This window comes from Carassius gibelio, chromosome A25, assembly GCF_023724105.1.
Source record: "Carassius gibelio isolate Cgi1373 ecotype wild population from Czech Republic chromosome A25, carGib1.2-hapl.c, whole genome shotgun sequence".
NCBI classification, from domain to species: Eukaryota; Metazoa; Chordata; class Actinopteri; order Cypriniformes; family Cyprinidae; genus Carassius; species Carassius gibelio.
Window position 1 is genome coordinate 228786 of NC_068395.1, and position 15282 is coordinate 244067.

General features: G+C 35.1%; 1 protein-coding gene across 1 annotated transcript; it reads left to right on the forward strand.

Moving 5' to 3' along the window:
* Positions 1–940: 940 nt before the first annotated feature.
* LOC127946871 (low-density lipoprotein receptor-related protein 1B-like) lies at positions 941–14075 on the forward strand. The gene is made up of 12 exons (XM_052543696.1): positions 941–1111; positions 2499–2584; positions 4712–4834; positions 8430–8611; positions 8725–8924; positions 9000–9188; positions 9286–9434; positions 9581–9674; positions 10554–10670; positions 10764–10883; positions 13849–13968; positions 14059–14075. Exons 3-12 carry the CDS (start codon positions 4808–4810, stop codon positions 14073–14075), a joined length of 1215 nt encoding a protein of 404 aa, XP_052399656.1. The 5' UTR covers positions 941–1111; positions 2499–2584; positions 4712–4807.
* The last annotated feature ends 1207 nt before the right edge of the window (positions 14076–15282 follow it).

The window sequence follows — 15282 nt, forward strand, 5'->3', positions numbered from 1 at the left end:
AAATACACCCACACACACACACAGAGTGATTGGCAGATTGAACAGCTTTGTTTGGCAGATGTCTCAGAATACTGGGCCGGTCGTTTGACAGCCACACTGACTTTAAAAAACAGGCAGTCAAGGACACGGTGGCTCCGAACTTACTACAACTCTGGTTTTCTGGTTTGTTTTAGCTTTTGTTACAGCATAATTAAAATATAAAGCATAGTTTTGATGAATGACTAAACTAATGGTCTAGGAATTTTGTAAACATTGTTTTGTTTCACTGCTCACTTCCTGTCCATTAGTTTCTCATTAGTATTAGAGTGAATTTTATATACATTCGGCATGCTCATATTTTCCCTAAAAGTCAAATCAAAAATTTGATGAAGAAATTCTAAAATGATTCAAATACAGTTATTAATGAAACTTGTTTATAAAAGACATTTTGAAAAAAAAAAAAAAAAGTATGCATATTTTAGTATTAGAGTGAATCATGTAAATTTGTTATGGTCATATTTCACCCAGAAATTTAATAGAAAAGTTAATTAAGAAAATATATAAATGTCTAACATTAATTTATTTGTTAAAATTTTTTAATAAAATAATAAATCGGATATTTTAAATAAATTATGCATATTTTAAACTATTTTTTGTTTGTAATATCTTATAATATATAATAACAATAACAATAATACAATAATATTATTAATATTTTATAAGAAACTTTATTTAGTTAGTTTAACAGAAATGTATAACATTTTACACCATTTCATTGAAATATATTGAAAAAAACATTCATTATATTGATATAATTCATTATAATGATATAATTATATATGGAAGGTAATTATTTTTCTTTTGTTGTGAAATAACCCATACATGTTCTTGGCAGAGTTCTATGAGATTCACCCGCAAATCTTTTTGTTTTTTACTTTTCGTCTCTAGTGTACGTGCTGGCCAGGGTTTCGTCTGAAAAACGATGGCAGGACTTGCATTGACCTGGACGAATGTTCTGAGAACTTCCCCTGCAGTCACCAGTGCATCAACACCTATGGGTCTTTTCACTGCCTGTGTGCTGATGGGTACCAGCGTCCCGCCAGTAACCCCCACAGCTGCAGGTCTCTCTCAGGTACTCTGCTCTATTCAGTAGCACAGGTGTGAAAGAGCTCCTGTGGACCCTCACAAAGATTTTTCTGTCACACTTGCCCAGAAACACCCCGTACGGGCAAGAACACGCACACTGAGTCTTGTTGTGACTTATATTTAGAGGAAAGCAACAGGAGGTTGAAGACAATTAGTTTGTCAGCTGGAGATGAGCTCTGATTGGCTAAGAGAAGATGCAGGTGTGACATATGGCATCTGCCTGCAGTTATTTACTGTATAAAAGAAAGACGTTTATATTCACTCATTTAGTGTTCGCTCGCAAACACTGCTGACATGCAAACAAGCTTCTAATGAAATCTGCCGAAGGCTTCCACTCACGATTACAATTGCCTTTTTAACATGCAACATTTTACTTTGTTAACTTTTTTTGTTTACAAATTTTGGATGAAAACAAAATACATAGAAATAAAGTAAAATCTATCTATCTATCTATCTATCTATCTATCTATCTATCTATCTATCTATCTATCTATCTATCTATCTATCTATCTATCCATCTATCCATCTATCCATCTATATATCTATATATCTATCTATCCATCTATCCATCTATCCATCTATATATCTATATATCCATCTATCCATCTATCCATCTATCTATCTATCTATCTATCTATCTATCTATCTATCTATCTATCTATCTATCTATCTATCTATCTATCTATCTATCTATCTCAATCAGTTACAATATAACAAAGTAGTGTCTGATACCATACCACGACAGTATTGTTTTGCAAGATTCTCTCCTTCAAAGACATGCGCCTACACACACACACACGCACACACACACACACACAAGTAATAAAGCACTGTTTTCATATGACTGACAAGTCTAAGTCCCAGACTTGACAGAAAGTGGATGCTCAAGGGTTGGCAGCTCACAGAAAATCGATTTCAAGTCATCAAACTGAAGTTGCAGTCACGTTTCTCAGCCAGAATGATCCATAGAGCAACACAAACACTTATTTAAAGGCTTTTTAAAGTATTTGCAATCCCAATACATCCATATAACTGAATATTACAAAACCCTAAGTACTTTGTTATTCACTTAGTCACCCTGGATTAAATACAATTTTTATCTGATTTTTTCTGAAGAAATGTTATGGGGGAAATGTTTCATCCTGCCTGAAATAACATTTTTAAAAATACATTACAAATATAAAATGTATGAGTTAATGGATGCAATAAATAAAGTAAAATACAAAATTATAAAATGATCTAAATATTTGATGTCACATTGAATAAAATAAATATGTAAAATAAAATGTAAAATAAAAACATTTTAAAATACATCAATCAAATATTTAATGCATTGCATAAAATGTTTTTTTTTATTTATTTATTTTTTCTAGCAGAGGAGCCTTTTCTTATTCTAGCTGACCATCATGAAATCCGAAAGATCAGTCTGGATGGATCAAACTACACACTTCTGAAACAGGTATGATGGACGAGGCTCTCTAAAATACAAAAGTACAATTTTATATACAATTCTTTAAAATCTCTTTTTATAACAATTATTGTAATTTGTGTGCTCTCGGATGCCACCCTGTTCAGCTCCAGCTCATTAGTGTGTATCCTCCATATTGCCTTGTAATTTCCTACCTGTTTATTTCATAAAAATACACATGCTCACAGCATACGGAGCTTAATACAGACGCAACATCCAAAAGCTCAGAGGAAAGTGCGTCATCAACAGCCAACTGTGATGCTTTATAGAAACTCACAAGCTCAACTTGAGCCTGAAACAGCGTTTTAGACACTCGATTGACGTGAATATCCAAGCCAGGGAATATTTGCAGACAGAAAAGGTCATATTGTGACTGGAATAACAAGTATTTTCCATTTAGTATGGAAAATGATGATGAAAAAGCACAAGTTATGGCTCATTTAATCATTCTTAGCCGGTAAATATATCATTATAGTAGTCGTCATTAATAAAAATGTCAGTTATGGTCTTTAAATCTGTATGAAACTGCTTGTCAGTGCAAAAGGAACCATGACCGATTTGGCTCTGAAGGGACTGTTGGATGAGAAAGTCTCTCATGGCTCTTGTGTGAAGAGATTGAACGGCTTGCCGTCGAAGGAGCAGTTAAAAAAGCACGCTTGGGTTGATTCATAAGTCAGGAAGTCCATCAGTTTGATTTAAAAGGTCTGGTCCAGCAAATTAGATCTGAACGCGGCGGGGGGTTTGAGTGAACCAGACAAAACGACAGAAAGAGACGGGGGAATGCAAAAGACCCCTACTGAGAAAGTGATTGGCTACGGTCGTAGCATTGCATGATGGGAAGTTTCTGTCAGACATGTCTTGCTCTTATTTCTAACCAAACGCAGGGAAAATAACAAAGCAAATGAGAAAGGTATCGAGAAAGCGGCGGGAAGATGTTAAAACGAGTTGGCTTGGAATATAAAAAGACATGTTGTGATGATTGATGCTGGTTTTTATTATTATTTGTGTGACTCATGCTTTCATAAAATGCTTCCGCTTGCTTAAATTAAATGGTTTGAAAATATCAAAGGATTCATTTTTTATTAAATATTAATAGCGGCTTAAGATGTGGCCTAGCAGAAAAATGCTCATGTAAGCAAACAAAGTTCGAATCTGGCTTGCAACAATTACTTGTGGAAATATGCCCACTATCAATAATGTTATGTGAGAAATTAAAAAAACTAATTTTCAGCAACTTGTATAGAATTTGAAAACCTAAACAAAATCTAACAAATTTGTATCTTCCAAACAAATACAATTTTACTTTACTTTAATGAGAAATTAATAAAAAATAAAAAAAATGTTATTATATATATATAAAATTAAATAATTGAATACTTTTTTTCTTCTTCTTTTTCTTTCTTTTTTTTTGTAAAAACTGGTGGAGAGAAAAGAGAAAAACTAGATTTTTTTACTACTAATATATACAGTATGAAGCTTCAAAACATTTTCCACAGTAAAATGTAAATGTATCATTTGTATTTTTTTGTTATAATATGTTATGTTCAGAGTTAATTTTGTATGATGTATTGTATATACTATGATCATATTTATTAATATCAAGGATTACATTTTACTTTTTGTATTTTTATCTCAAATTAAGTAGTAATTTTATTGTATTAGTTTTCAAACAGTTATTCATTAGTATTTCAATAACTTTTCCCCCCAAAGCAACATTTACATTTTTTTTGTTTAGGCTACTTTTAGTTAATAACCACAACAACAACAACAATAATAATAATAATAATAATAATAATAATAATAATAATAATAATAATAATAATAATGTTAAAACAACAACAACAACAACAACAACAACAATAATAATAATAATAATAATAATAGTAATTATTATTATTTTGTTGTTGTTGTTGTTGTTATTGTTATTATTATTATTATTATTATTATTATTATTATTATTATTATTATTAAATGTTATACCTTAAAAACCTTTGTATTGAAACTAATTCAATGTTATTCTTCAGGTCAAAGTAAAAACAGAATTTACCCACTTTCATATCTCACCTGTCAATCTCCCGCTTCGCCTGTCTCTCTCTCTCTTTGTCTTTCTCTCTGCAGGGACTCAGTAATGTCATCTCTCTAGACTTTGACTACAGGAAGGAGTTGATCTATTGGATTGACACTAGCAGGCCCAGCGGACGCAGAATCAACCGAATGCGCCTGAATGGAAGTGACCTTAAGGTACATCCGCGAGCGTGTGTCTGTGTGCGTTTGTGTGTTTGCGTTGAATTGCTCTTGAAATCACCCAGAATTGCCCAGATTGACGTATGCAAATACGCTCTGCCCCTGGGTAAATTTGATTCACCTCACCTCCGCACAGGGGCGATTTTTATTGTGTAATTGATAGATTCCAATGGGGGAAAAGCAGCATCTTCACATCACTCCAACAAATAAATAAAAGCCTATATTTTCCTAAGAATAACTGGTATGAAATGAGCCAGGGTTAAAATGATAGACAGGGTATTGTGTGTGTGTGTGAGGCTGTCTATCTTCATCTTCCTCTCCATCAATGCCCTTGCGTATATTACTTAGGGCGTAAAACGGGCATAGTGTGCCAGCCTTGCCCTGCTGGGCCGCCAGAGCTCGTTATGTTTAATATCGAGCCATAATGGCTCATTAAGCTTGATTGAACTCTGGATCTTGAACTGATTTATGATAGTGTGCTATAGTACAGAGAAAAAGAGAGAGAGGGAGAGTAGAGCGTCTGTAAAGGCAACGAAGAAGTGATAAAGTTAAACACAAAATGAAGCCACACTAAGATAATGGGACTTTTTTATAGGACATCAATGGAAAGATGATAAAAATTAATAGAATTTATCACTTTTTTTCTGAATTGATGTGATTACCCACAAGATCTTTTCAGCGAAATCACAATTCCTTTTCATTTGAATTAAACTTAAATGTTATGTAAATAACCAGGAAAGGAAAAGCCAAAATTAAGCAACACAGATTTTTGTATTTTATTAAATTTATTCATAGGACATTGATGGAAAGGAGATGAATAAATATGACAAATAGATAAAATGAAAGTTTCAGAGAGTGAGAGAATTTCGCAATGCAAAGTAAAAATGCCCTTGGTAATTACTTTGAATGACTGTAAATGATTTCCCTTGGGTGTCTGGAGAGATTTTAAATGTTTCAGGTTGAGTTTATCATAAATTCACAGGCATTGAAACCTTACAAATATGATCTTAGACCACAAAACCAGTCTTAAGTGTCAATTTTTCGAAATTGAGATTTAGACATCATCTGAAAGCTGAATAAATACGCTTTCCACTGATGTATGGTTTATTAGGATCGGACTATATTTGGCCTATATTGAAAATCTAAATACTGAGAAAATCTACCTTTAAGTTGTCCATATGAATTCTTAGCAATGCATATTGCGAATCAAAAATTTAGTTTCGATATATTAACTGTAGGAAATTTAAAAAATATCTTCATGGAACATGATCTTTACTCCTAATGATTTTTGCCATAAAATAAGTTTTTGACCCATACAGTGTTTTTTTGGCTATTGCTAAAAATATACCCCAGCGACTTAAGACTGCTGTTGTGGTCCAGGGTCACAATGATGATTTTATTTTTTTATAAGTTGCACCGGGTAAAAATTACATTTTTGGGAGAAAAAAAAAAAGTTTTAATTTTATTATATTAAAAAAATTATGTAAAATAACTACAAATAAAAATCTATATTTCTGTAGATTGTAAATTTTTTAAGAGTATTTTAGATACGTTCACAATAAAATCTGTAATTTTAACGGTATTCAAAACAGATCAGAAATGAAAAATATAATTATAATAAAACAAACTAAAATTATAACGTTAATTATAAACAACATTTATCATAAACATCAAGCGTAAACTAATATATTTGAAATATGCTGGAAATGCTCTAGTAAACTTTGGGTCACCTTATTTTTGAATACTTTATGGAACTTTGACTTAATTGACTTGTAATTGAGTGTGCCATGTTTTGTTGGTGTTGTTTTGCTTACCTGGTTTATGTTTTTGTGCACTTTAACCCTGTGGTGTATCTCCACCCTGTGATTATGCACCATGTTTGCATCATTTAAGATGTTGAAATTCATCACAGCTAGGCTAGTTTTAATAAGCGCTGATGGTAAGACCCAGTCTGAGACAAAATGTTTAATCTTTAATGTTCGTCAGCTTGCAGAATGGTACTCTTACTTTTAAAGCACTAAGCAGGGGGCACCAGCAACCAAGAATGAAAATTATCTGCCAGCTGGGAAAAGTATTGTTTATGCCAAACAGCAGTTTCTGTGATCAGTATGAGCAGTGAAATGTTCTGAAGTGCCTTTTTTGTTTTTTTAACTACTTCTTTTGGGAACTTTTCCGCTTTTGGGTTTGAAGTGTCTTTAATGAGCGGTTATGTAGTCCGCTGATAATTAGCAATAATGTACAAGTCTAGCTCAGCAGTTCTCAAATGGATTGCCTTTAGGACCCCAATTTTTCATTTACAGTCAAGAGTTTTTAGGTTGGTAAAAGAACTACACATATAGAAATTATATTTCTTTTTGTGGTGAAACCTTGCTAATTTGCCGACTGCTATGCTAATTCTTTTTGTGGACTTGCAAGCAACCAGCTGAGACCTACAAGGAAAAATCTTTCACTTTATTTAAAAAAACTAAGCCCCTTCATGTATGCTGTTGTAGTTTGGATTTTGTGGTGAAAGCCTGCTAATGCTATGCTGTGAACCTGTAAACCATCAGTTAAGAAACAAAAAAAATCTAGAGTTTATCAAAGTCTTGAATTTTTCAAGAAAAACCAAAGCCTTTAACACAAGTCCAACTTTTACAAGTTATAAAATGTTGTTGGTGGTGGTGTAGTTTGACTTTGACTGCACTGAAAACTTTTGACTTTGCAGTGAAAACCTGCTAATTTACTGTCTGTTTGCTAATCATTCCAGAGGACTCATCTAGAAATTATCATAACCTTAAGGTTTTAATTTTATTTTTACTTTATACTACCCTTTACTTCTAATTTGATACTACGTTTACAAGTTGGTGAATGTTGTTGTTGTAGTTTTTGCTGTGAAATATTGCTAGTTTGTTGGATAAATGCTATGCTAGCTATTTTTGTGGACATACAAACCACTAGCTCAAACCACTAAGAAACAAATCGTAGGCTATCATAGGCTTATAAAATCCTTGAATTGTCCATGTAATTTAAAGAATCAAAGCCCCTTCATGCGGAAGTTAACAATATGTTTACAAGCTGTTGATTTAATTTGACTTTTTGCTGTGAAAACCTCTTAATTGGTTTGACTAACTGCTATACAAACTATTTTTTGGGGACCTACAAGCTACCAGTTGACAACCACATCTAGAGGTTATTATATTATTAGCAATTTTGTTTTGATAAGGAAACAAAGCCTCTCTCAACCCCATTGTATCTGACATTGTATACAATGTATACTGTTGTTTGTTCATGTGCTGGCTAACTGCCATGCTAACTCAACCTTAGCAATAGAGCCAGGATTAGGTTCACATGAACACATTTCTGTTTGTTTTGTTTTATACTGTTAAACATTAGCATTTAAATTCCTGTCATGAAAATAACTGTCGGCAGAAACAATAAAGACTTATTTTTTTATGACTTTACCAGCAAACTGCAGTGCACAGCTGCATCTCACCCTCACCATTCTGAACTTTTCTGCTAGGAGGCATTTGTTCCCTACGGTACCGGCTGTGGATAAATCCATGTGAATAACCAGCCAAAAGAAGCAAACTGTGCTTGACTGCTGTTTTCTCAGGTGGTTCACAGAACCTCGGTCCCCAGTGCTCTCGCTGTGGACTGGATCGGCAAGAACTTGTACTGGTGTGATGGTGAGAGAAAGACCCTGGAGGTGGCTAAAGCTAATGGACTCTACCCGACCATACTTCTAAGGACTGGATTGAGGAATCCAACCACTCTTGCTCTCGACACTCACATGGGGTAAATGATGCTTATTATTGACTGCTGTTTGCAATCCCACAATGCATTGCTTTTGAGTACACTTTTGAGAAGCAGCGCACCATTTAAAGCAATTTATTTCCATGGTGCCTCAGATATGTGTTCTGGGTAGACTGCTGCGAGCAGTCCCAAATTGGAAGGATGGGAATGGACGGCACCAAGCCACGTGTTGTAATCGATACAGAAATACATGCTCCCTCAGCTTTGGCCATTGATCACATCAACAAAAGGATCTACTGGGCTGACGAGAACCACATCTTGTTTTCGAACATGGATGGTACAAAAAGACACAAAGGTATGTTTTGCCTTCTCTCGAATCTTGTCTCTTTTCGAATTGTCATCAGTAATATCTTTCCATCCCCATTTCCAGTCCCAATCAAGGACATAGGCGGCATAACCGGTCTCACAATCTTTGAGGACTTCATCTACTGGAGCGACCAGAAGTCGAAAACCCTCAGTCGCTCACACAAGACTTCTGGCGGCCAACATACAGAACTCCTCAGCTCCTGGCAAACCATTCGAGACATTAAAGTCTACCATCCACTCCGACAGCCTGATGGTATTGCAGCAAGAATCTCAGTCTGCAGTTTAAATTGTTTTCTGCTAGAGTCATGTTGTTTGGGGCTTGTTTCTTATTGTTTGTTGTTTGTCCTCAGTGCCAAAGCATCAGTGTCAGGTAACTAATGGAGGGTGCAGTCACCTATGCCTTCTTTCCCCTGGTGGGGGATACAAGTGTGCTTGCCCCACACACTTCTACCTGGCAAACGACAACAAAACCTGTCTGTCTAACTGCACCGCCAGCCAGGTGTGACTTTATAATTACCTCAGGAGCCAGAATAAGGGTTTCGCCGTAGCTCAACTACTTTTGGCACCGCTTTCAACTACCAATTATATTCAGTCTGCTACTCAAAAAATAGTTGTTCAAGAGGTTGTCTCTCTTTGTGTGTGTAGTTCCGCTGTGGTACGGATGAGTGTATTCCCTTCTGGTGGAAGTGCGACACCGTGGATGACTGCGGAGACGGATCCGATGAGCCGTCAGATTGCCGTAAGTAACCAAACAGGGTGGCAATCAGCCAAACTGGTTAAGCCATTGAACAATGTGGATGTAATGCCTTATAGTGTCTTTAAGACTCAAGATGAGCCTTCTGAAGAGCCTTCTAAGAGGTCATTAATGAGTTTTGGTCCGAGTTATCTTCTACAATATATTTTTTGGCCAAATTTGAAGGAGGCATTGCATGTATCTATAATAGAATGCAATTCAACAAGTGCAAAAAGGTTTCCAAGATGGCAGACAAAGCGAAAGATGTGCCAATTATAAATGTATTGTATTTAACACTGTCTGGCCTAATTAAAATTTTAGAAATATTTAGAGTTTGTTAAAGGTATAATTCCCCCCCAAATCTTTGGAGAACAAATTATGATATTTTTGATGAAATCCAAGAGCTTTCTGACCCTTCATAGACAGCAAAGCAACTTAAATGTTTCAAGGCTCATAAACGTAGTAAGGACATTGATAAAACAGTCCATGTGAAATCAATGGTTCAACTGCGCAAAGAACACAAAAATAACAACTTAATTCAAAAATTCTTCTCCTCCAAATCACGTCTTCCACTATTATTAAGAGTACCTCTACATGTAAAAAATGCATTTGTGTCATGCTGCTAAAGCAGAACATGCATGGGCTGAGCCTTGTTTACGTGCAGAGAAATGCAATGCAAATGTGACTCTTGATAATGGCAGAACACGTCATTTGGAGGAGGAGAATTATTGAAAAAAATATATTTTTTGTTTTCTTTGCTCACAAAAAGTATTCTCTTAGCTTTGTAAAATGACATTTGAACTACTGATGTCACATGGACTATTTTTATCGATGTCCTTACAACGTTTCTTTCCCTGGGAACATTGTTCTCTCTTTTGTTTACAGCTGAGTTTAAATGCCAGCCCGGAAGGTTCCAGTGCGGAACTGGTTTGTGTGCCCTCCCTCCCTTCATCTGTGATGGTGAGAACGACTGCGGAGACAACTCTGATGAAGCCAACTGTGGTAATTATAGATTGATGAATCGATAAATGGAGACCAAGCATAATGCAGTAAGATGCACCATACAATGAAATCCTTGTTTTCATTTGCTTCCAGACTCATATATCTGCTTGTCGGGCCAGTTTAAGTGCACTCACCGGCAGAAGTGCATCCCTATAAACCTGCGCTGTAACGGACAAGACGACTGCGGAGACGGTGAAGATGAAACCGATTGCCGTAAGAGAGTCTCATTTTTTTTCTCTCTCTCACATTTGACATCATCGACAGTGAACGCTACTAGTTGTCTTCGTTCCTCAAAAAATTTCAGTAAAAGTTCCTACTTTGCTAGTTTTCCCTTAAGGAAAGTAAACATTCCAAGAAAATTAGAGCGAGAGAGGTCGCAAATAGATGAAATCTCCTCCTTTATGGCTTCTGAATGTGTTTACTGGCTCGTGAAGGTCAAACCCAGACAGATTCAACAAAATGTTTGAGAACTTTGAAACTGCTGATGAGAAAACTGCCAAGCGAGGACCCTGGTAAACATCGCCCAAAGTTTTGTTTTGTTTTCTCATTCCTCGGCTGCAGATGGAATTGCTCAAAGGGAATTTAGGGCACCGACAGTGAGAAGGAAGGAGTAAAATGAGAAAAACGAAAGCGAGGTAGACTTGCTAACCAGGAAGCAAAAAGCCGTCTTGTCACCTTCAGAAATCAGGCTGGAGTAATCATTACTTTGTGCGACAGGGATTTGAATCTTAGTCCAAATGCAAGACTTATTTTAGGTGGTGGTACAGACGGAGGAGACTGGCAGAAGTTAATGCTCTCGCTCAGATCTGAATCCTCCATTTGAAGCCACAGCAGGGGCCTAATTTCTCACTCCTCCCCAGAGTCGAGTATCTGGATGAGCTTTGATAAGGCGCCCGGTTCTGTACGCCCTTATGGGAGAGCACAGAAGAGAAGCTGTCTGTCTTCTCCGAGAGAGAATCAGAAAGATAGATGTAAAAATCGAGGAAAATCATTAACAGCATTGCATGGGATGGAGCCTAGAGGGTCCCCAGAACTCTAAGAGGCTTTGGATGGGGTCTGACTGCGTCTTGGATCCAGGGGAGCTGAGCTCAGCCCTGGGCACTGATTAGCCAAACAGAGGGAGGGTTTAACAGAGATAATCACATATGGAGCATGGCATAAGAGGCTGGCTTTAGCCCTCCTCCCCAAAAGCAGGGAGATCGCTGTGGGTCAGGATTGCCGCTCCACCACCGGGAATGTCTGGGCTTAGCTTAGCTTAGCACACAGCAGTCAGAAATCAGCTATGCGAGGGGAAAGAAGTGGCGGTTACTCAGACCACCAGGGTACAGTCTTGTTTTACTTGTTTTATCATGAATTAATCATGCTTAGAGGAAGTATAAAGTGTTGAGGAATGAATCCAGGTGGACCTTAAAACATTCATCCAGCAAAATGTGTCAGATTAACCATAGTTTAACCTCAAATCCAAAAGTAAAAGAAACATAGCAGTATGATGTATTAAGTAGAAAGACTACAAAACTACTTTTTGGACATTTTCAGCATATTTTGAACACACATTAGACACACATTATTTAAACTTTAATAAATATTAAATTGTAATATTTGTAATGTATTAGACTAGAGTATACATTATTTACTTACATTTATATTTAGTTAAGTTGAAAATTACGGAGCCCCGCAAATGACCTGCAGGAAAACATATTAGGCTAAATTGTTTGCATAATTTAGCAAATCGAGGGAACGCAATAATAATCGTGTGCACGTTTTAGTACATTGAGGGAACAAATTAGTAAATTGTGTGCACAATTTATTTACTTTTTCTTGCATGTCATGTGCGGGGCTCCGTAGTAAATAAATATTCTTCAAAATGATTGCACAATAAATAATATATACGTATGTATGAATATATCCACTATCATCCAAAATGTGCAATCATATATTTATAACCAAAGCTGCATTTACTGTATTGGAACAAAAATACAGTAAAAATAATATATATTGTGAAATATTGTTGCAGTTTAGAAGATTTTTTTTCCTGTTTAAATGACACACACTACAGAAAATAGTTTACATTGCATCTATAATAATTACCAATTAAACAATATACAATATATTACTTTATCACTTGATTTATACTGTTGTTACATTAATGGCATACACACACACACACACATGTTTATTTTTGTGAAAAGTGGGTTCATCCCATAGGCGTAATGGTTTTTATACTGCACAAACTGTATATTCTATGGTCCTTCACCAACCCTACACCTAACCCTAACCCTCACGGGAAACTTTGTGCATTTTTACTTTCTCAAAAAAACTCATTCTGTATGATTTATTAGCTTTTTGAAAAATGGGGACATGGGTTATGTCCTCATAAGTCACCCTCTCCTTGTAATACCTGTGTCATACCCATGTCATTATACAGAGTTGTGTCCTGATATGTCACAAAAACAAGAGCACACACACACACACACACACACACACACACACACACACACACACACACACACACACACACACACACACACACACACACACATATATATATATATATATATATATATATATATATATATATATATATATATATATATATATATATATATATATATATATATATATATATATATATATATAGTATTTATAATCAATTAAATAAAATAATTTTAAATTTAAACTTTCTAGCACCACTTCACTTTCTAACAACTTCTCAAGTGCATTTTTATTTTACATAACATAAGTTGGCCATCAACAAAAAAACCTTTTGCAAATGTCTCTTAATTCATCTCATTTAATGCGCCGCTGCTACAGTCATCAAAGCAGTGCCTGTGTGTGAAATTCACCTCCATATATACAATCAACTGCAAGACAATCACTGTCGGACCTCAGATCACCTGCTGGGAGCAACATTCATGTTATTATGCACAATCCATGGCTTCATTTCTGGGGGTTTGTGGGAAGATAAAAGCATAGGTTTCTTCAGTCTGTTACAGATTCTTTATGGTGCTACTCTTCCAAAAAAGTGTCGCAGCAGAATAAAGCCTCAACAAATGGTTGGATTCCGTAAAGTAGCTCTAAAATCGCATCTAATATAACTCGTAAAAAAGTTATTCTGTAATTTGTCATCTGAAGTTCTCAAAGTTTTGATCACATGATCTCCTTCTCTCCACATCTCCAGCTGAGAACACTTGCTCGCCGTCCCAGTTTCAATGCAAGACCACAATGCACTGCATCTCCAAGCTGTGGGTGTGTGACGAGGACCCCGACTGTGCTGACGGCTCGGACGAGGCCAACTGCGGTGAGTCGCTAACCGTCGCCATGCATTACCTCACGCTCATCATCACAGTCCATAAATATCCTCATTAAAATTCAGTGTGACAAATTTCAGCTGGTCTAAACTCCTAAAACATTCCATTTGCTTTAATTTTGCACCGACTGTTTGCCCCCGAAGACTGAAGCAGATGAATAAAGATAGCTTCTCTCGCTTTCATAACCGACTTCTTGGAGTTCCCTTCTGTTCTTGGGGTTTTGTGGATGTGCTAGCGCGTTAAGAGACGTTCTGCTGAAAAGCGCTCACCCGAGAGCTAATGTTTTCTCAGGGCGAACGTTGTCAGGTTGCATTGTGTTTGCTTTATGAGCAGCTAACCGATTAGTCTTCTCCATTGGGCCCAAAATGGACGACTTAGTGTGCTATAATTATGCAGATATGCAGTTTTTTCTGTGTTTTAGCAGAGCAATGTTTCATGTGCCAATTAAAGCAGCTGCCTTGGTTTGTAGAGGACATGTGACTATTCCAGAGGAAGTGATTATTGTTCAAAGTTGTTCATTGAGACTTCTCACTTATTAAACCATTAATTTTTATGCAATGCCTGTTGTTGAGCTCATTATTTGATACTTTAATAAGTATAAACAAATAATAATAATAATAATAATAATAATAATAATAATAATACTATAATTTAATAATTATTTCATATTATAACTAAATGATCATCAATCATTTAAAAAAATGCATTTGAATTATATTGCAACTTTATTACAAACTATAATAATTATTATAGTAATTATTATTATAGTAATTATTTATATTATATATATATATAAACAGTATTTAATTAATTGTATAATTAAATATGATAAACATAGAGTTTTGGATCTTATATAATGGAATAATTCTAAATAGAGTAGAATAAATATTGACTATGAACTATTTTAAAATATATTTTAAAATATATACATATTAAACTTCATATATATATAGTTTTTTTTTCAAATGTATTTACTATATATATTACTATATACTTTATTTTGAAACTATATAACAATTATATTAAAAACAATAACATTTATGCTGTCATGCTGTTTACAACTGTTTAAATGTCTATTTGATATTCAAATTTATTTTTATATTTGAATTATATTTTAGCCCCAAAATACTTTTATGGTTTCTATTCTATATGCAAATGTATAATTTGCCAAAATTATTCCCAAACATTTACAGCAAAACTTCTCACTTGACTCCTTATGAAAATCGTATTGAGAAACTACTCAGAAGTTTTCCAGTACATTTGGGGAGGACTACAGATTAATATCTAGTGAAGGTCACAGATGG

Coding starts and splice junctions, on each gene's coding strand:
- LOC127946871 (XM_052543696.1), top strand. CDS start 4,808: ATGCGCCTGAATGGAAGTGACCTTAAG. Junction 8,612..8,724: donor GCTCTCGACACTCACATGGG/GTAAATGATGCT, acceptor ATGGTGCCTCAG/ATATGTGTTCTGGGTAGACT. Junction 10,671..10,763: donor CTCTGATGAAGCCAACTGTG/GTAATTATAGAT, acceptor ATTTGCTTCCAG/ACTCATATATCTGCTTGTCG.